General features: G+C 38.8%; 1 protein-coding gene across 8 annotated transcripts in view; it reads right to left on the reverse strand.

The window, feature by feature from the left end:
• CNOT1 (CCR4-NOT transcription complex subunit 1) overlaps positions 1 to 16,847 on the reverse strand; it is a 103,006-nt gene that overhangs the window by 56,509 nt on the left and 29,650 nt on the right. For all 8 annotated transcript variants that reach the window (XM_021705772.1, XM_021705778.2, XM_021705776.2 and 5 more), the window contains exons 3-12: positions 9,462 to 9,569; positions 8,806 to 8,904; positions 8,152 to 8,220; positions 8,010 to 8,064; positions 7,335 to 7,538; positions 7,067 to 7,235; positions 4,437 to 4,563; positions 4,172 to 4,282; positions 1,083 to 1,253; positions 585 to 712 (exon numbers count right to left, since the gene is read on the reverse strand). In XM_021705772.1, the coding sequence (XP_021561447.1) occupies positions 585 to 712; positions 1,083 to 1,253; positions 4,172 to 4,282; positions 4,437 to 4,563; positions 7,067 to 7,235; positions 7,335 to 7,538; positions 8,010 to 8,064; positions 8,152 to 8,220; positions 8,806 to 8,904; positions 9,462 to 9,569 (1,241 nt within the window). The remainder of the gene's footprint in view (positions 1 to 584; positions 713 to 1,082; positions 1,254 to 4,171; positions 4,283 to 4,436; positions 4,564 to 7,066; positions 7,236 to 7,334; positions 7,539 to 8,009; positions 8,065 to 8,151; positions 8,221 to 8,805; positions 8,905 to 9,461; positions 9,570 to 16,847) is intronic.

The raw sequence follows: 16,847 nt of genomic DNA on the forward strand, positions 1-16,847 counted from the left end.
CCATGGGGAGCAATCCAGCCCATGTCTCTCCCCTCCGTGCGCACGCACATGCATGCATATGTGTGTCTGTGTGTGTCAACAGTAATGGAAGTACTTTCACCATTCTTACCTCACATTCCTACAGAGAAGTGACTTGAGTTCCAGGAGAAACGTACTGGGCCAGAGTCAGATTCTCCCTCAGAAATTAGGAATTGGAACTCAAACTAGGTAATTTAGCTGAAAGGATTAGAATTGATGGGTTGGCCATCTTGAGCTACTTACAAAGAAAAGAGAGCAAGCATATCTGTAGACATAAGAAAGGGATCTAAACTAAGGGAGAAGTACAAACCTCCTTCCAATATTTGACAGTTCAGAGAATACCCACTGGCAGACCTTAGAGAGGAAAAACTTTATCTAGTGATAAGGAAACTAAAAATAGACTTTTATCCAGCAACATCCTTCTATAAAAATTTAAAGTTTAAAAAGGCTCACTAAAAATACTGTTTCACTAAAATCTTTTAACTATGTAGTTGCTCCCTATTAATTTTGTATTGCAAAAAAAGCATAAGTGACCCTTGCAAGAAAAACTACAGGAGAGTCTTTACCATGTGGCAATTTCTCGATTGTCATCCTCTGGTGGTGCTTTCAGAATATCAGTGGCAACCGTATGACAGGGATAGTCAGCAAAACAGAAGATCTCTGGATTTATAAGGGAATGCTGAATGAAGGAGAGCTGAGACAAGAGAAAACAGTCCTTACTACCATAAATGACCGCAAATGCTATAAAAATCTGAAACATTTTCATCAGGCTAATCTCAATCTTGTAAGAATGACAATTTGTTTTAAATCTTAATTATGTGCTCTTCAAAACCACAGACAATTCAAACACATGAAAGGTATGAGATAAAATGGTTTGCTATACTTTTAGTCTGACTGTACTAAACTATGATATTCTTTTCAAAATACTGATGATCTGTACTATTCTGCACTGTCCAAAACAAATTCTATGTTAAAAGAATATTTTAATCAATGAATAGATGGCACTATAAAAGAAATAGGTCATTATTTGCTTCCCCTTCTACAGTTAAACGCCATTCACTTACCTGGCCTTCTGCATGTTTCCAAGGTCTATATATGAGGTCTACTGGGAACACTTCCATACCTAGACCCCTCTGAATGCCATACACCACATTATGAAGTCCTTTACTATCACGAATTTGAAATCCAGGATGGTCCAGTTCGTAAGTTACTTCCTTGAAATTCAAACTCGGGTTCTAAAACAGAAAAACACTTCAAAATCTAATAAACAAAAAGTGTACACATTTCTATGCTTTATCCAAAGAGCCAAACTAAATCTGAAATTAAATTAAAATGTTCTAAACTCAAAATAATCATAATCTGGAATTTCTAGAGACTTAGAAGTAATTCTTAATATTTAAAATAAACTGGTCCTACTAGCAAGGCACTCCAACCTTTCAGTTCATGACATACTTATGGCCGTGGGAGTGTATAATGTGGAACTCTCTCTTCCATACTTAGTCCAACAAACAATCCCATCCCAGTTTGGCAAAACTCTTCAATTAGTGCCTCTTTGTTTTTACACCAAGATTCTACTACCTTGGAACAAAGTTGCAAAGATAAATCAATTATCCCAAATACCGTTCTGATGTGATTTATTGAGAGAGAGATAGAGAACACATGCACTCGCGTGTGGGGAAAGGGCAGAGGGAGAGGGGGAGAGAGAATCTCAAGCAGACTCCATGCTGAGCACAGAGCCTGATACAGAGCTCCACCTCACAAACCCGAGATCACGACGGGAGTCAAAATCAAGTCGGACACTTAACAGGCTGAGTCACCCAGGCACCCCCAAATACCATTCTTAATTAACTAAAGATCTCCCTTACAAAGTATATCAATTGTATGCATCAGGGAAAGTGGTCTAAATTCTTCATGTCAAAATGAAAATTCCATTAAAAAAAATGTTCTATGAAAAGGTATTCAAAAAAGCAGTATGAGATTCCTTAAGAAAACATAAAGCAAAGGAAACAAGTTTATAGAAGATAATTTACCACTCTGCACAAAGTACTAAGTTTATTTTATGCTTGAAAAGAAAAAGGCTTTCCACACTATGTACTTAAAACTCCACTTTTTTTTTTTTTTTTAAAGATTTTACTTATTTATTTGACAGAGAGAGTGAGCACAAGCAGTGGGAGCAGCAGGCAGAGGGAGAGGGAGAAGCAGGCTTCCCGCTGAGCAGGGAGCCCGATGCGGGGCTCGATCCCAGGACCCCGGGGATCATGACCCGAGCCGAAGACAGACGATTAACAACTGAGCCACCCAGGCGTCCCTGTACTTAAAATTCCTCAAAGCATCATGGACAGTTTAGTTTTGCTCTAAGGTGACTCCTTGCAAGCCATGAACACATTAATGCTTGCTTCAGAAAGCAAGGGTACAAAGAACAAACTTCAAAAGGAGTATTCATTCTAAGGTAACAACATTCAGAAAATAAGTTTTTTTCTTTCTTTCTAAAGTTTGTTTTAAGGACTGACTGTAACAATACAGGACCAATAATGTACTATTAAATAGCATTATCATAGAAACGAATTTAATAAATCCACAGGTAAGTTTGGTAAGACTGTAAGAATCCCCTGTGGTTTCTTCCTCTCATCTTTGGTGGGCAATGGAGAAAAATTGTTCACCCAAAATCAAACTGTCTTCTGCTCCCTGCCTACAAAAAAATGTACAGAAAACTCTAATATATGAGAAGAAAAAGAAGGAAGGAAGAAAAGAGGTTACTAACTCAACTGTTCAAACCCACAGTGCAGGCTCTCAGTTTTATAGCCTTTTGTACTCTCTGAAAACAGAAAATAGGTTGAGGTAACATTAAATACTGTTCTTGTCTGCAATTTTTAAAAAGAGATTATTTTCAGTAAGGCAATAAAGTACAATGATGGAACTACTGAATGAAAAGGGCGTATTTTTACTTTTGCATGACCACCACAGGATAAAATCAAAACATTAAGTGGTATCCATACATTACGTAATGAAACTTTTTATTTCCCATTTCCAAATTTTCTGCCAAGATCAAGTATTATTTTTTCCTATTAATAAGGAGAATAAATCTGAATACTATAAATCCATCCACTATCAAGAAAAATTTAAAAACCCATGATGTTGTTAATAAGAATGTCATATAGAGGGTGCCTGGGTGGCTCAGTTGGTTAAGCGTCTGCCTTCGGCTCAGGTCATGATCCCAGCGTCCTGGGATCGAGTCCCCCATCGGGCTCCCTGCTCTGTGGGGAGACTGCTTCTCTCTCTCCTTCCCACTTGGGCTCTCTCTCTATCTCTGTCTCTAATAAATAAAATCTAAAAATAAAATTAAAAAAAAAAGAACTTACTACATTAAAAAATAAGAATGTCATATAGACAACTGTAACCCAATTATACCGATAAATTACAAACACAGAAAACTAAAAATGAGAATTAGGATAAATGTCCTGACACCTGATAAGGAATATTATTGTTATACATATATATACATAGTCTTCAAAGTTGTATTTTGTTCCTTGCCATTTTATGGATGAGACTGAAGATATTACATATATCCTGACTCCACTATTCTCCCACTGACTACACTTTATCACTCCCTTTTAAATTCTCAAGGTTTCATTCCTACATGTTTTATTTAAGCATTTTAACATTTTAGGAGAGGTACTTTGTTTATCTGGGGGCAAATTATTTAGTTTGTGGATATTTTAGAAGTGGAAGTAGTAAGAGAAATATGCATTTTATTATCCTTATCCACCATAAACAAGATAGCAGAATTTTTGTTGCACTTTCCATAAAATATTCAGAAGGCCTCTCTTCTCAGTAATTCTTTAAACAATCATTACTGTGCACTAAATTTGTTCCTCCAAAATAACCACACACCAGGATTCCACCAAATAACCTCAGCAGTGCCACTGAGAATTGCACAGCAACAACTCCTAATGAACAAAACTGGTATTTGATTATGAACCATCTCCAGAACATAATCACCTTGTAAAGTTCATTACTTTAGAGCCAATGAAGTCGGGAACCCCAAAACATCGCTGCTCTCATTCGGCAGAGCATTTTATTTATTAAAATTTGCTTTCTTTAGGCTCTATCATATTAACATCATGAATGTAAAATCATGGTTACATGTACTCACCAGTTCCTTGAGAACATCAATCAAGACTTCTACATTCCATGTGTGTGCCTGTGCTCCATCACTCTTATCTTTTCCATCACTCCAGATCCCACTGCCAGGAGCAGAGATACTCTGTACAAGTAAAATTTGAATTAAACAAACCCAAATACTTAATGTGTTCAGCTATGGTTGGTAGAACAATCAATCATACTGTAATTTAATAAATAAAATAAAGGAGGTCCAGGATATTAATTCACATTGTAAAATAGCTGATTTCTATATTTACCTGTAATGGAATTCCATCTGTCAATCCTGAATGAGTTCGAGCCATCATCCCCAAAACCCTGGCAACCTGGGCAGCTGTGACCTCCCGAACACCAAACTGCATGATTATATTGCGACATTCTTCAATACTGAAACAGAAATTAAACCTCAGGAAAACGCTACCACCTTCAATACCAAGGTTAAGTCCTTAGATTTTTCCTAATATAAGCTTCATTCCATGTTATTTTAAATAGCTAGGAATATAAAAAGCACCTACTTAACTAAGAATATGGGAAAACTGGGCGCCTGGGTGGCTCAGTCGTTAAGCGTCTGCCTTCGGCTCAGGTCATGATCCCAGGATCCTGGGATCGAGTCCCACATCGGGCTCCCTGCTCAGCGGGAAGCCTGCTTCTCTCTCTCCCACTCCCCCTGCTTGTGTTCCTGCTCTCGCTATCTCTCTCTCTGTCAAATAAATAAATAAAAATCTTAAAAAAAAAAAAAAAAGAAACCTTTTAAAAAAAAAAGAATATGGGAAAACTTTTCCTTTTCACTGTATCTGTATGAGAAGATGGGTATTAGCCTAATCGCTTATGGTAATCACTTCATAATATACGTAAATCAAACCATATATGTAAATCAAACCATCATGCTATATGCTTGAACTTGTACAGTGATGTATATCAATTATTGCTCAATAAAACTGGAGGAAAAAAAGAAAATGGAAAAAGTTTAGAAGATCAATGGAAGAAAATTCGAGCCAAGAGTAATGATTATCTTTCACTAAAACAAAATTAAATTCCTCCATCCTCAATATGAATCAAAATTAAAATACTGATACTTAGGGCACCTAGGAGGCTCAGCTGGTTAAATATCGACTCCTGATTTCAGCTCACGACATGATCTCAAGGTCATGACACAAAGCCCAGTGTGGAAATTAAGATTCTCTCTCTCCCTCTGACCCTCCTCCCCCCACTATATATATATATATATAAATAAAATGAAATGCTGATACTAAAGGTGAGTTTGATTATTCTGATATGTACAAAGCCTTGAAAATGTATCCTAACTCTTCTACTTTGCTCCTTGAAAGTTTAACTAAACAAAGTTTTATGCCAGGCACAATTTCACACCCAACAAATATATTTTCAAAAATAACTGGAAATTGGGTTTCTATGAAGAGTTTGAAAAACAATAAAAGTTACACTTAGGGGCGCCTGGGTGGCTCAGTTGGTTGAGCGACTGCCTTCGGCTCAGGTCATGATCCTGGAGTCCCGGGATCAAGTCCCGCATCGGGCTCCCTGCTCAGCAGGGAGTCTGCTTCTCCCTCTGACCCTCCTCCCTCTCATGCTCTCTCTCATTCTCTCTCTCTCAAATAAATAAATCTTTAAAAAAAAAAAAAAAGTTACACTTAAAGTCAAAGCAGAACGCATTAATACCCTTAATTAACTCTCAAGAAAATACTGATAATCCATTTTATCACAGTCATAAGTGCTACTAACAGGGTGAAAGTTATCTCCTTTGGTGTCCCTAACAAGAGAGAAAAACATTCGAGAGGCAGCTATGTTAAACAAGGAAAAAAGGAAAGTTGTAGAAAATGAAGGCACAGTGGGGATTTGAAGGTACAGCGAGGTTAGAGAAAATCAAACACGTCAGGTAGGAATTGATACAATTTCCATAAACACTTGCATCAATGCTCTCCCTTTCCTCCAAAAGCTAAAACTGTCTATCCTGGCAACTAGACTAGGAACCTCTGATTTCTTTTTTTTTTTTTTTTTTAAAGATTTATTTATTTATTTGAGAGAGCGAGAATGAGAGAGAGAGAGAGTACATGAGTGGGGGAGGGTCAGAGGGAGAAGCAGGCTCCTCGCTGAGCAGGGAGCCCGATGCGGGACTCGATCCCGGGACTCCGGGATCATGACCTGAGCCGAAGGCAGTCGCTTAACCAACTGAGCCACCCAGGCGCCCCAGGAACCTCTGATTTCTAAATTTAAGAAACTAGGGGAGGAGAAGGAAATAAAAATTTAGCCACTAGAGTATTTATACCTGTAACCAAAACTAATACAGGCAAACCTGGGAGATTTTTGTGGGATTAGTTAGTTCCAGATAACCACAATAAATCAAATCAACTTTTTCATTTCCTGGTGTAAGTAAGTTATGTTTACACTATACTGTAGGTCTACTGCATGTGCAATAGCATTATTGTACATACCTGAATTAAAAAATACTTTTTCGCTAAAAATTGCTAGCCGTCATCTGAGCTTTCGGTGAGTTGTAATCACTGATGACAGATCACCATTAACAAACACAGTAATGAAAAAGTTTGAAATATTGTGAGAAATGTCAAAATGTGACACAAAGCAATAAGCAAATGCTGTCGGAAAAATGGTGCCAACAGACCTGCCTGACATGGAGTTGCCACAAACTTCAGTTTGGGAAAAAAAGTGCAATATATGTGAAGCACAATAAAGTGAAGCATATAAAATGAGGTATGCCTGTATGTGGAAAATTAAATTTAGAAGCAAAACTTTAGAAGCAATACTCCTCAGAGGCAAAGATGATGGCACATTAACTAATCTTAGGAACTTGCCTTAAAGAATTACATCATATGTGGCACGAGAGTTATCAGAAGTTTAGTTATGTTTTACTACCAACCTTGAACAAAAGCCATAGCCTACTTCCTGCATAAAATCAGCCAAGGAGCTCTCCATCATGGTTTTAGCTACCCCTCCGGAATCAGGCAGGATCCTGTCCATTAGAATGTCCCGTTTTTCAGGGTATAAAAGTGGTGCAAGCACCACGGGACAGCGTTCCTGGGGAAAATCTGAAGGAGAAAAAGAAGATTACAACTGCTATACTGATTAAACTGTGTTTGTGTTCATCCAAAGAAATCATCTTTTGTAGGCAACAGACACTCCTTTACCTCTGCGCAGCGTCTTAAGAAAAGCGTCTATTTGTTCCTGTCCAACTCCAAAGGCTCCCTTCTGCCCAAAGAGGAGATGGGAGAGGAGGAGATGTAGGACCTCTATTGCTATATCTTGGAAGCCACCTTCTTGATTTCCACTGACGTCTGCGTCAATGTATGAACGCAGAAGATCAGGAAGCTTCTGTTTGATAAACTGGGCAGCTGGAAGTCACGTAAACCAAAAACCACAAGTTATTATTGCACCACAATAGGTAAAAAGTCCCATCAGAACACAGATGACCATCATTCTCATTCACCAACTCACCCCTCACCCTCTTAATGTTTTCACAGCTGTAGTCGGCAGGTATAAAATAAGAGGCCAATTGCCAGGGACTGGGTGGGATGGAGAGTTGTTCAGTGGGTACAGTGTTTCAGTTTTGCAAAATGAAGAAGTTTCAGACATCTCTTACACAATGTGAATACAGTTAACACTACTAAACTATACACTTAAATATGGTTATGAAGGTAAGTTTTATAATGTTTTTACCATACAACATACATTCATAAGACAGACCAAAAGAAAATAATCTTAGATTATCTTACTCTCTAATCTATGGAGCCTCAAGATTCAAAAACTCGTGGATTTTAAAGAAATAACTTCACTACAGGATCTTTAAGAAAAAAAGAACTTACCAAAACCTCTGAGATCTGAGCTGGAAGAATTTAAGAGGGCAAGGCCAAAAATTACCTGAAACAAGAGGGGTTAGATTGATCAAAGAGTCAAGTAACTGTTTGTAATTCCAATTTTGCCTATCTCTCTTCTTAAATCACTTACCTCTTGTACTTTGCTTAACTTGAGAACTTTACTCAGCTGGGCAAATAAGTGGGGTGCAGGCTTTAAACTCTGAAACAAACCAAACTTTATTTTAAAACAAGAAGAACTTAAAAAAAAAAAAAAAAAAGAACTTATAATTTTCAAGAAGTTTTATAGGGCGCCTGGGTGGCTCAGTTGGTTAAGCGACTGCCTTCAGCTCAGGTCATGATCCTGGAGTCCTGGGATCGAGTCCCGCATCGGGCTCCCTGCTCAGCAGGGAGTCTGCTTCTCCCTCTGACCCTCCTCCCTCTCATGCTGTCTCTCATTCTCTCTCTCGCAAATAAATAAAATCTTAAAAAAAAAAAAAGTTTTATAAACATATCTATTCACCCAATTATGGTGCTACACAGAAGTGACAGAATTCTGTAGTCATGATAGAAACAATACCTCATGTCCTAGGACTGTGAACTGACAATCTTAAGCCTTCACATGATCTGGTTTTAGTAAGTTTCTACTTATTATCAAACTAACTGTCTTGATTTTGCTAGAAAACTAAAAAACCCCGAAGTAACTACTACAATTTTTAAATTAAGACATGTCATTATGAGATCAAGGTTTAAGGCCTTTTTAGAAAGTCACGTTCTTAGGACTACTAAAGATAAAAGCAATACCAACCTTCTGATAGTGCAATGGATTATCAATGGCATAGGACAGCGTCGAGATAAAATTTGGCTTTGTAATCAGCGACGCACACTCCTGAATCAGAAACTGAGTCTTTAAAAATAAAAAGTGAATCTTCATTAGCACTAACATTCATCTTCACAAACAGACATAGAGGTGCTCAGAACACTAATTGTATATTGTTTCTATACATTATCAAAATTACCTCTTTAAAAATCCCATTTAAACTACTTAGAGTCTACTAGCAGTAAGTTAACACCAACACCTCTACAGAATAGTTTCCCTTGACAAGATAACTATAAGGAACAATATAATGACAAACTACTACCAGACTGAAAATTAAGCCAAAGAAATTCTAGAAAGAGATCCCCTCTCTGCCTTACTTGTCAAGCAAGACTTCCCCCACATTCCTGCTTCCTGCAGGCAGGTCTGATTCCCAGCAATCTAAGCCTGACCTAGGTAGCTATTAATGGTCTGCAGCCAGGCAGGAGAAGGGAAGGACAAAAAAAAGGACAAGTCCCAACACCTTCTAGCCGTTCAGGTAAAATTATCTCTGGATGTTCTGTAGGTGTATTTGCTACACAATGCCCAAAATGCAATTCACTAAACAACTAGATCTAAGTAAACATAAACTCTGTAAGCCCCAATACCTGATGAAAATCTTTGCCACTGCTTTTACCATCGCCACTGAAATCCACATGCGAAAATAGGCAGCGTAATAAATGCCTGTCTGCCTCAGGACCGTGCCGATTCACAATCTAGAAAGACCAAAAATACGAATTTGTAGACGCCATTAAGAAGGATTAAAAAAAAAATCTCTAGGCAAAATCCCAAATTACATTAATTGTTCATTTTGAATAAGAGTTATAGGAATTAATGAAATAGGCGTACACGTATTTTATAATTATATGTTTTTTAAATGCTTCCTACAGTCACTGGCAGGAAAAAATAGAAGAAATTAATTAGTCCATATAAATGTGTGTACTTTGATCAATATCTAAACCAAAACACCAAGTAGCATAAATGACATGTAGTAAGAATGCAGAGTTTTTGTTTCTTTTTTTTTTTAAGTTATAATGCAACAATTCTGTAACTGGAGTTATGAAAATATCACTTTTTCTATGCATTATTTATGCCCTAAAAATTTAACTTGAAATCTCTCTAACACAACTGTAACTCTTTCCAATAGCCTACAAGGCAACTCCCTAAAAAACCAGTCTGGGGACACGGGGTGGCTCAGTGATCTCAGCTCAGGTCTTGATCTCAGGGTTTTGAGTTCAAGCCTCGAATTTGGCTCCACACCAGGCGTGGAGCTTACTTAAAAAAAGATAAATACACAAAAATTAAAAAAACGGGGCGCCTGGGTGGCTCAGTTGGTTAAGCAACTGCCTTCGGCTCAGGTCATGATCCTGGAGTCCCAGGATCGAGTCCCGCATCGGGCTCCCTGCTCGGCAGGGAGTATGCTTCTCCCTCTCTGGCTCCCCCATCTTGTGCTCTCTCTCTCTCTCACTCTCTCTCTCAAATAAATATAATCTTTAAAAAAAAAAATTAAAAATAAATAAATAAAAATTTAAAAACCGCCTGGGGCGCCTGGGTGGCTCAGTCGTTAAGCGTCTGCCTTCGGCTCAGGTCATGATCCCAGGGTCCTGGGATCGAGTCCCACATCAGGCTCCCTGCTCAGTGGGAAGCCTGCTTCTCCCTCTCCCACTCCCCCTGCTTGTGTTCCTGTTCTCGCTGTCTCTCTCTGTCATATAAATAAATAGAATCTTTAAAAAAAATAAATAAAAATTTTTTAAAAGGTCTGATTTCAGTACTTTAGATGCTGCCCTCAAGCTCCATTAGTTTCTTGCTGTTTCTCAAATTTACCAATGTTTGTACTTGTTATTCTAATTAGAAAGCTTCAGTGATCTACACATGGGCTGTTCTCTCAGTTCCTTTCATAACTACATGACCAGCCCCATCATCACCCCTTCACCCTGCTTTACTTTTCCCCATAGAGCTTATGACCACCTGGTAATTTATTTTCTATGTCCCTCACTAGACTTTAAGTTGCATAAGAGAGGGAATTTGAGTAGTTGTGCTCACTTCTTCGCACCTAGAAAAGAGCTTAGCACACAGTAAGTCATCATTTGTTTATTAAATTCTTTTTAAAAATAATACAAATAATATTTTCTTACATTTTAGGCTAAGTATGATCCTGAGATTCTTTGGTTTAATCTTCAACAACTCTGCAAAATTTACTGCAATTTTATAGATGAAGAGATGAACACTTATATCAGACTACACGAGCCTTAAATCCCATAGTGGATGAGCTGAGAAATCAGAATTTATAGCCCAACTCCAAAGCCTACGCGCTTTCCACTGAATCATGATTATGTGGTACCTGGCTAAGTTATTTCAGTTTCAGTTTTCCCCACGCAGAAAATGCAGGGGGTTAAATAAGACCAATTTTTACACTGTCCCACAGACATCTTAAAGTTAAAAATCAATAAAATCAGATAATTAAATAAGAACCTCTGCATCTCTAAAAGTTACTGTGAACCTACTCACAATATATTGTTTCTATGGGTTCTTACAGTTCCTTAAGTCCTGTAAAAACAGATTATTTTTTCCTATCCCCCAGAATGCTAAAAACATCTTAGGGAGGCAATTCCAATTAATTAGGAATAAAATTACTTATGTTCCAACCAAATGGACCTCTCCCTCAAATGAACAAGAATATTTGGCTTTGGGGTCCCTGGGTGGCTCAGTTAAGTGTCTGCCTTTGGCTCAGGTCATGATCCCAGGGTCCTGGGATTGAGCCCTGCATCGGGAATCTCCGCTCAGCAGGGAGCCTCCTCCCTCTCCCTGGCGCTCTGCCTACTTGTGCGCGTGTGCTTGTTCTCTCTCTCCCTCTCTCTGTCAAATAAATAAATAAATAAAATCTTTAGGAAGAAAAAAAAAAAAGAATATCTGGCTTAACAAATATTTGAGTACATACTAGATACTATTCAATACAGCAAGAGAGACCAATGGGCTCTATAGCTCTCATGAAGTATGTTCTCACAGGGGAAAAAAGTATGAAGAATTTCTGATAATATTAACTGTCATTTAAAAAAACAAAACAAGGTTATGTGATATGGATAGGAGAGGAGAATGGTGCATCAGAAAGGCCTTCCTAATGATGTAACATATAAGCTGAGACTTAAAATACTGAGGTGACAACCACCACAGATAGAGCTTGAGGAAAGATCATTTGAGGCAAAAAGTAAATAGTATCTAAATGCATTTAATAACCAAAAAAAAAGGTCACAGGGAATCAAGAGCCTAGATCACAGTTAAGGAACCTATTGACTTATCTGTTGCTGTTACGCCAATCTAAAAACTGGAAGAGATATTCCACTACACTATCAATGACCAAACAAACAAACAAACAAAAAACAGGGGCGCCTGGGTGGCTCAGTCAGTTAAGCGTCAGACTCCTGGTTTCAGCTTGGGTCATGATCTCAGGATTGTGGGATCGAGCCCCACGTCAGGCTCTGCACTCAGTGTGGAGTTTGCTTCAGATTCTTTCTCCCTCCTCCTCTGCCCATCCCTGCTCGCGCACGCTCTCTCTCAAATAAAATCTTTAAAAAACAAAAAAATGTTGAGGCGCGTGGGTGGCTCAGTCGTTAAGCATCTGCCTTCGGCTCAGGTCATGATCCCAGGGTCCTGGGATCCAGCCCCGCAACAGGCTCCCTGCTCAGCGGGAGGCCTGCTTCTCCCTTTCCCACTCCCCCTTGCTTGTGTTCCCTCTCTCACTGTGTCTCTGTCAAATAAATAAATAAAATCTTTTTTTAAAAAAATGTTTTAAGTTTTTGTTTTAACTTGAAAAGGAATATTTTACAAACCTCCCTTCTTATCCTTCACATTTACTTCTACAATATTACATAATTTTACAATTGCTTTTATAACCAATCTTATGGGCGCCTAGGTGGCTCAGATGGTTAAGCGTCTGCCTTCAGCTCAGGTCATGATCCCAGGGTCCTGGGATCGAGTCCCGCATTGGGCTCTCTGCTCCTTGGGAGCCTGCTTCTCCCTCTGCCTCTCTCTCTCTCTCTCTCTCTCATGAATAAATAAATAAAATCTTAAAAAAAAAAAAAAAAAGAAAGGGCGCCTGGGTGGCTCAGTTGGTTGGGCGACTGCCTTCGGCTCGGGTCATGATCCTGGAGTCCTGGGATCGAGTCCCGCATCGGGCTCCCCGCTCGGCGGGGGGTCTGCTTCTCCCTCTGACCCTCTTCCCTCTCGTGCTCTCTGTCTCTCATTCTCTCTCTCTCAAATAAATAAAATCTTAAAAAAAAAAAAAGAAAGTCCAGGTTGCAATGACTAAAAAATGTCACACATAACTTACAGGGTAGTGGTAGGATCAGAATCTGTGTTTTTTGTTTTGTTTTTTTTTTAACTGTTAGGTGAATAGAATATTCATTCAGTGATACTATGCTGCCCTTCACTAGAAGCAACTGTTTTGTTTTCTAAAACAGAAGTGCTATTTTAAAAGCATGATCTTGGGGGCGCCTGGGTGGCTCAGTCGTTAAGCGTCTGCCTTCAGCTTGGATCATGATCCCAGGGTCCTGGGATAGAGCCCCCCAGTGGGCTCCCTGCTCTGCGGGAGGCCTGCTTCTCCCTCCCCCACTCTCCCTACTTGTGTTCCCTCTCTCGCTGTGTCTCTGTCAAATAAATAAAAAAATCTTTAAAAAAATAAAAGCATGATCTTGGATTGCAAAGATGTTGAAATAAAACCTTGATCCCACAAGATCAAGCCCCATGCATTTTCACTTAAAATTTAAACCATTCCACCTATTGGACAGGGGAGACCAGTAAAATTATTCAAAGTTTTAGTTAAGTACATTACAATCTGATAATAAAATCTTTAGGCTACATTAAAAATAAATTAACTGTATCAAATGCAATCTACAATACTTCTATGATGATCTGATCTGTGGCTAGAGTAACAAATTCTCATCTAGAAGTCACATATTAAGAGGGACATTAACAAATAGTGCATTTACAATGGTAGAGATTCAGAAAATCATGTGAAATGGTTAGAAAAATGGGGCACTATTTGCCCTAGAGAACACATGAGAAAGAATTAAAGACTTAATTGTGTGAAGGGTAATTACATGAAATAATAAATCTTATACAGAAAAAGAGCCCCAAACATTTATTTTAGCTCATTGTAAGGAAATTCCTAGTAAGGCTGTCCACAAATGGTAATGATTAATCTTACGAGGTAGTCAACTAACTTCCATAGTGAGAATCCCTTTCTATTAATCCTTGTTAAATCTTTCCTTGGGTGGGGGCGCCTGGGTGGCTCAGTTGGTTAAGCGACTGCCTTCGGCTCGGGTCATGATCCTGGAGTCCCTGGATCGAGTCCCGCATCGGGCTCCCTGCTCGGCAGGGAGTCTGCTTCTCCCTCTGACCCTCCCCCCTCTCATGTGCTCTCTCTCATTCTCTCTCTCTCAAATAAATAAATAAAATCTTTAAAAAAAAAAAAAATCTTTCCTTGGGTGGAATATTGATAAACCAGTAGTTTTCTGATGATTTGTGCCTGCAACAACAACAAAAAGCCCAAGATTTTACACAATTATAAGGTACCAAATTTGGGGGCGCCTAGATGGCTCAGTTGGTTAAGCTCAAGTCACGATCTCAAGGTTATGAGATAGAGCCTTGAGCCCTGAGTTGGCTCTGCACTGTGCATGAAGCTTGCTTAAGATTCTCTCCCTCTCCCTCTACCACTTCCCCACTTCAAAAAAAAAAAACTACCAGATTTTTAAAATTTAAATTGAAGGCAGTAACTCTCTACATTACAATGATCACAGTTTTAGACTCTAATATACTCTATAGAACTAATGAAGCATCGTGATATTTTTCATACTTGTTAAACAATTTTAACTCTTAAAAATATTGATTCTATTTTTATTATATTATCCGTATGGATACTTTGGGTTACTTTATAAAAAACAGTGCATTTATCTGAAACAGTTTACTGAGGCACCTGGGTGGCTCAGTTGGTTAAGTGACTAGACATAGACTGCGCATCGGGCTCCCTCCTCAGCAGGGAGTCTGCTTCTCCCTCTTGTGCTCTCGCTCCCAAATAAATGAAAAATAAAATCTTTATAAAGTTTACTATATTGAAAAAACATGATAAAACTGTGCAGCAAATATACAGTGTAGTTCTTTTTTTTTTTTTTTTTTTTTTTTTTAAAGATTTTATTTATTTATTTGAGACAGAGAGAATGAGAGAGAGAGAGCACATGAGAGGGGGGAGGGTCAGAGGGAGAAGCAGGCTCCCTGCCGAGCAGGGAGCCTGCTTCTCCCTCTCCTGCTCCCCCTGCTTGTGTTCCTTCTCCCCCATCTCTCTCTCTCTCTCTGAAACATACTCTTGAAAAAAGTCGTCCAGAGAGAAAAGGAAGATAGCTCATTATTACCACCTCAAATGACAGACCAAATCATCAGAATTCTAGCTGAGACTGGTAATTCCAGAAATAAAAATGTCTAGGACTGATAAATGTCCCAAAACATGTATCATTATCCTTTATTCAAGTGATGAATCTGGGGCAAGATGTGCCATTAAAAGAGACTATCCATTTAGAAACCTAGATCAACTACTTTAAAAAACAACAACCAGAAACCACATTTCTAATGATGTAATGTATGGTGATTAACATAACATAATTAAAAAAAAAAACTAAATTGCTTTTTGAATAAAAGTTGTTTTACAGATTTAACTTTGGGCACAAAAACTTTACCTAATTACCAAGCAAAATTAAATTAAGAAAGTATTCCCTAAATACTGAAAATAATACGAAAACAATGAAGCCAAAGCTATATCCAGTTGGTGGTATAACTATGCCAAGAACTACTCTAAATAACTTTAATACATTAATTTGATGGTGCATCTCTAGTGAGATACATAGCCATCTCATTTTATTGCACTTCACTTTACTGCACTTTGCAGGTAATGTTTTTTGTTGTTCAAACTGAAGATCTGTGGCAACTGCGTATCAGTGCCATTTCTGCAAAAGCACTTGCTTATTTCTTGTCTGTGTGTCACATTTTGGTAATTCTCACAATTATTTCAAATTTTCCCATTATATTTTTTTTTTTTAAGATTTTATTTATTTATTTGAGAGAGAGAGAATGAGAGACAGAGAGCACGAGAGGGAAGAGGGTCAGAGGGAGAAGCAGACCCCCTGCCGAGCAAGGAGCCCGGTGCGGGACTTGATCCCGGGACTCCAGGATCATGACCTGAGCTGAAGGCAGTCGCCTAACCAACTGAGCCACCCAGGCGCCCCCCATTATATATTTTTTAAAGATTTTATTTATTTTTTTACGATTTTATTTATTTGACAGAGAGAGACACAGTGAAAGAGGGAACACAAGCAGGGGGAGTGGGAGAGAGAGAGAGGGAGAGGGACAAGCAGGTTTCCCGCTGAGCAGGGAGCCCGACGTGGGGCTCGATCCCAGGACCCTGAGATCACGACCTGAGCCGAAGGCAGATGTTTAACACCCAGGCGCCCCTTCCCATTATATTTCTTATGCTAATCTGTGATCAGTAATCTTTGATGTTACGATTGTATTTGTTTCGGGGCACCATGAACTACACCCATATAAGACGGCGAACAAAGGTCATGTGTTGTGATTACTCCATCAACTGGCTGCTCCCCTAAACTTTCCCTCTATTACCTGAGACACAGCAATATTGAAATCAGACCAGGCCTCCTAAGAGTTGAAGAACGAAACTTATCTCACTTGAAATAAAAAGAAATGATTAAGGTTAGTTGAGAAAGGCATGTTGAAAGTCAAACAGGCCAAAACTAGTCCTCTTGTGCCTAAGTCAGCCAAAGTGTAAATGCAAACAAAAAATTTCTTAAAGTAAATTAAAAGTGTTACTCCAGTGAACACACAAATGATAATAAGAAAGCAGAAGAGGGGCGCCTAGGTGGCTCAGTCGTTAAGCGTCTGCCTTCAGCTCAGGTCATGATTCCAGGTCCTGGGATCGAGGCCCGCATCGGGCT

Source organism: Neomonachus schauinslandi, chromosome 16 (genome assembly GCF_002201575.2).
Source record: "Neomonachus schauinslandi chromosome 16, ASM220157v2, whole genome shotgun sequence".
NCBI lineage: Eukaryota > Metazoa > Chordata > Mammalia > Carnivora > Phocidae > Neomonachus > Neomonachus schauinslandi.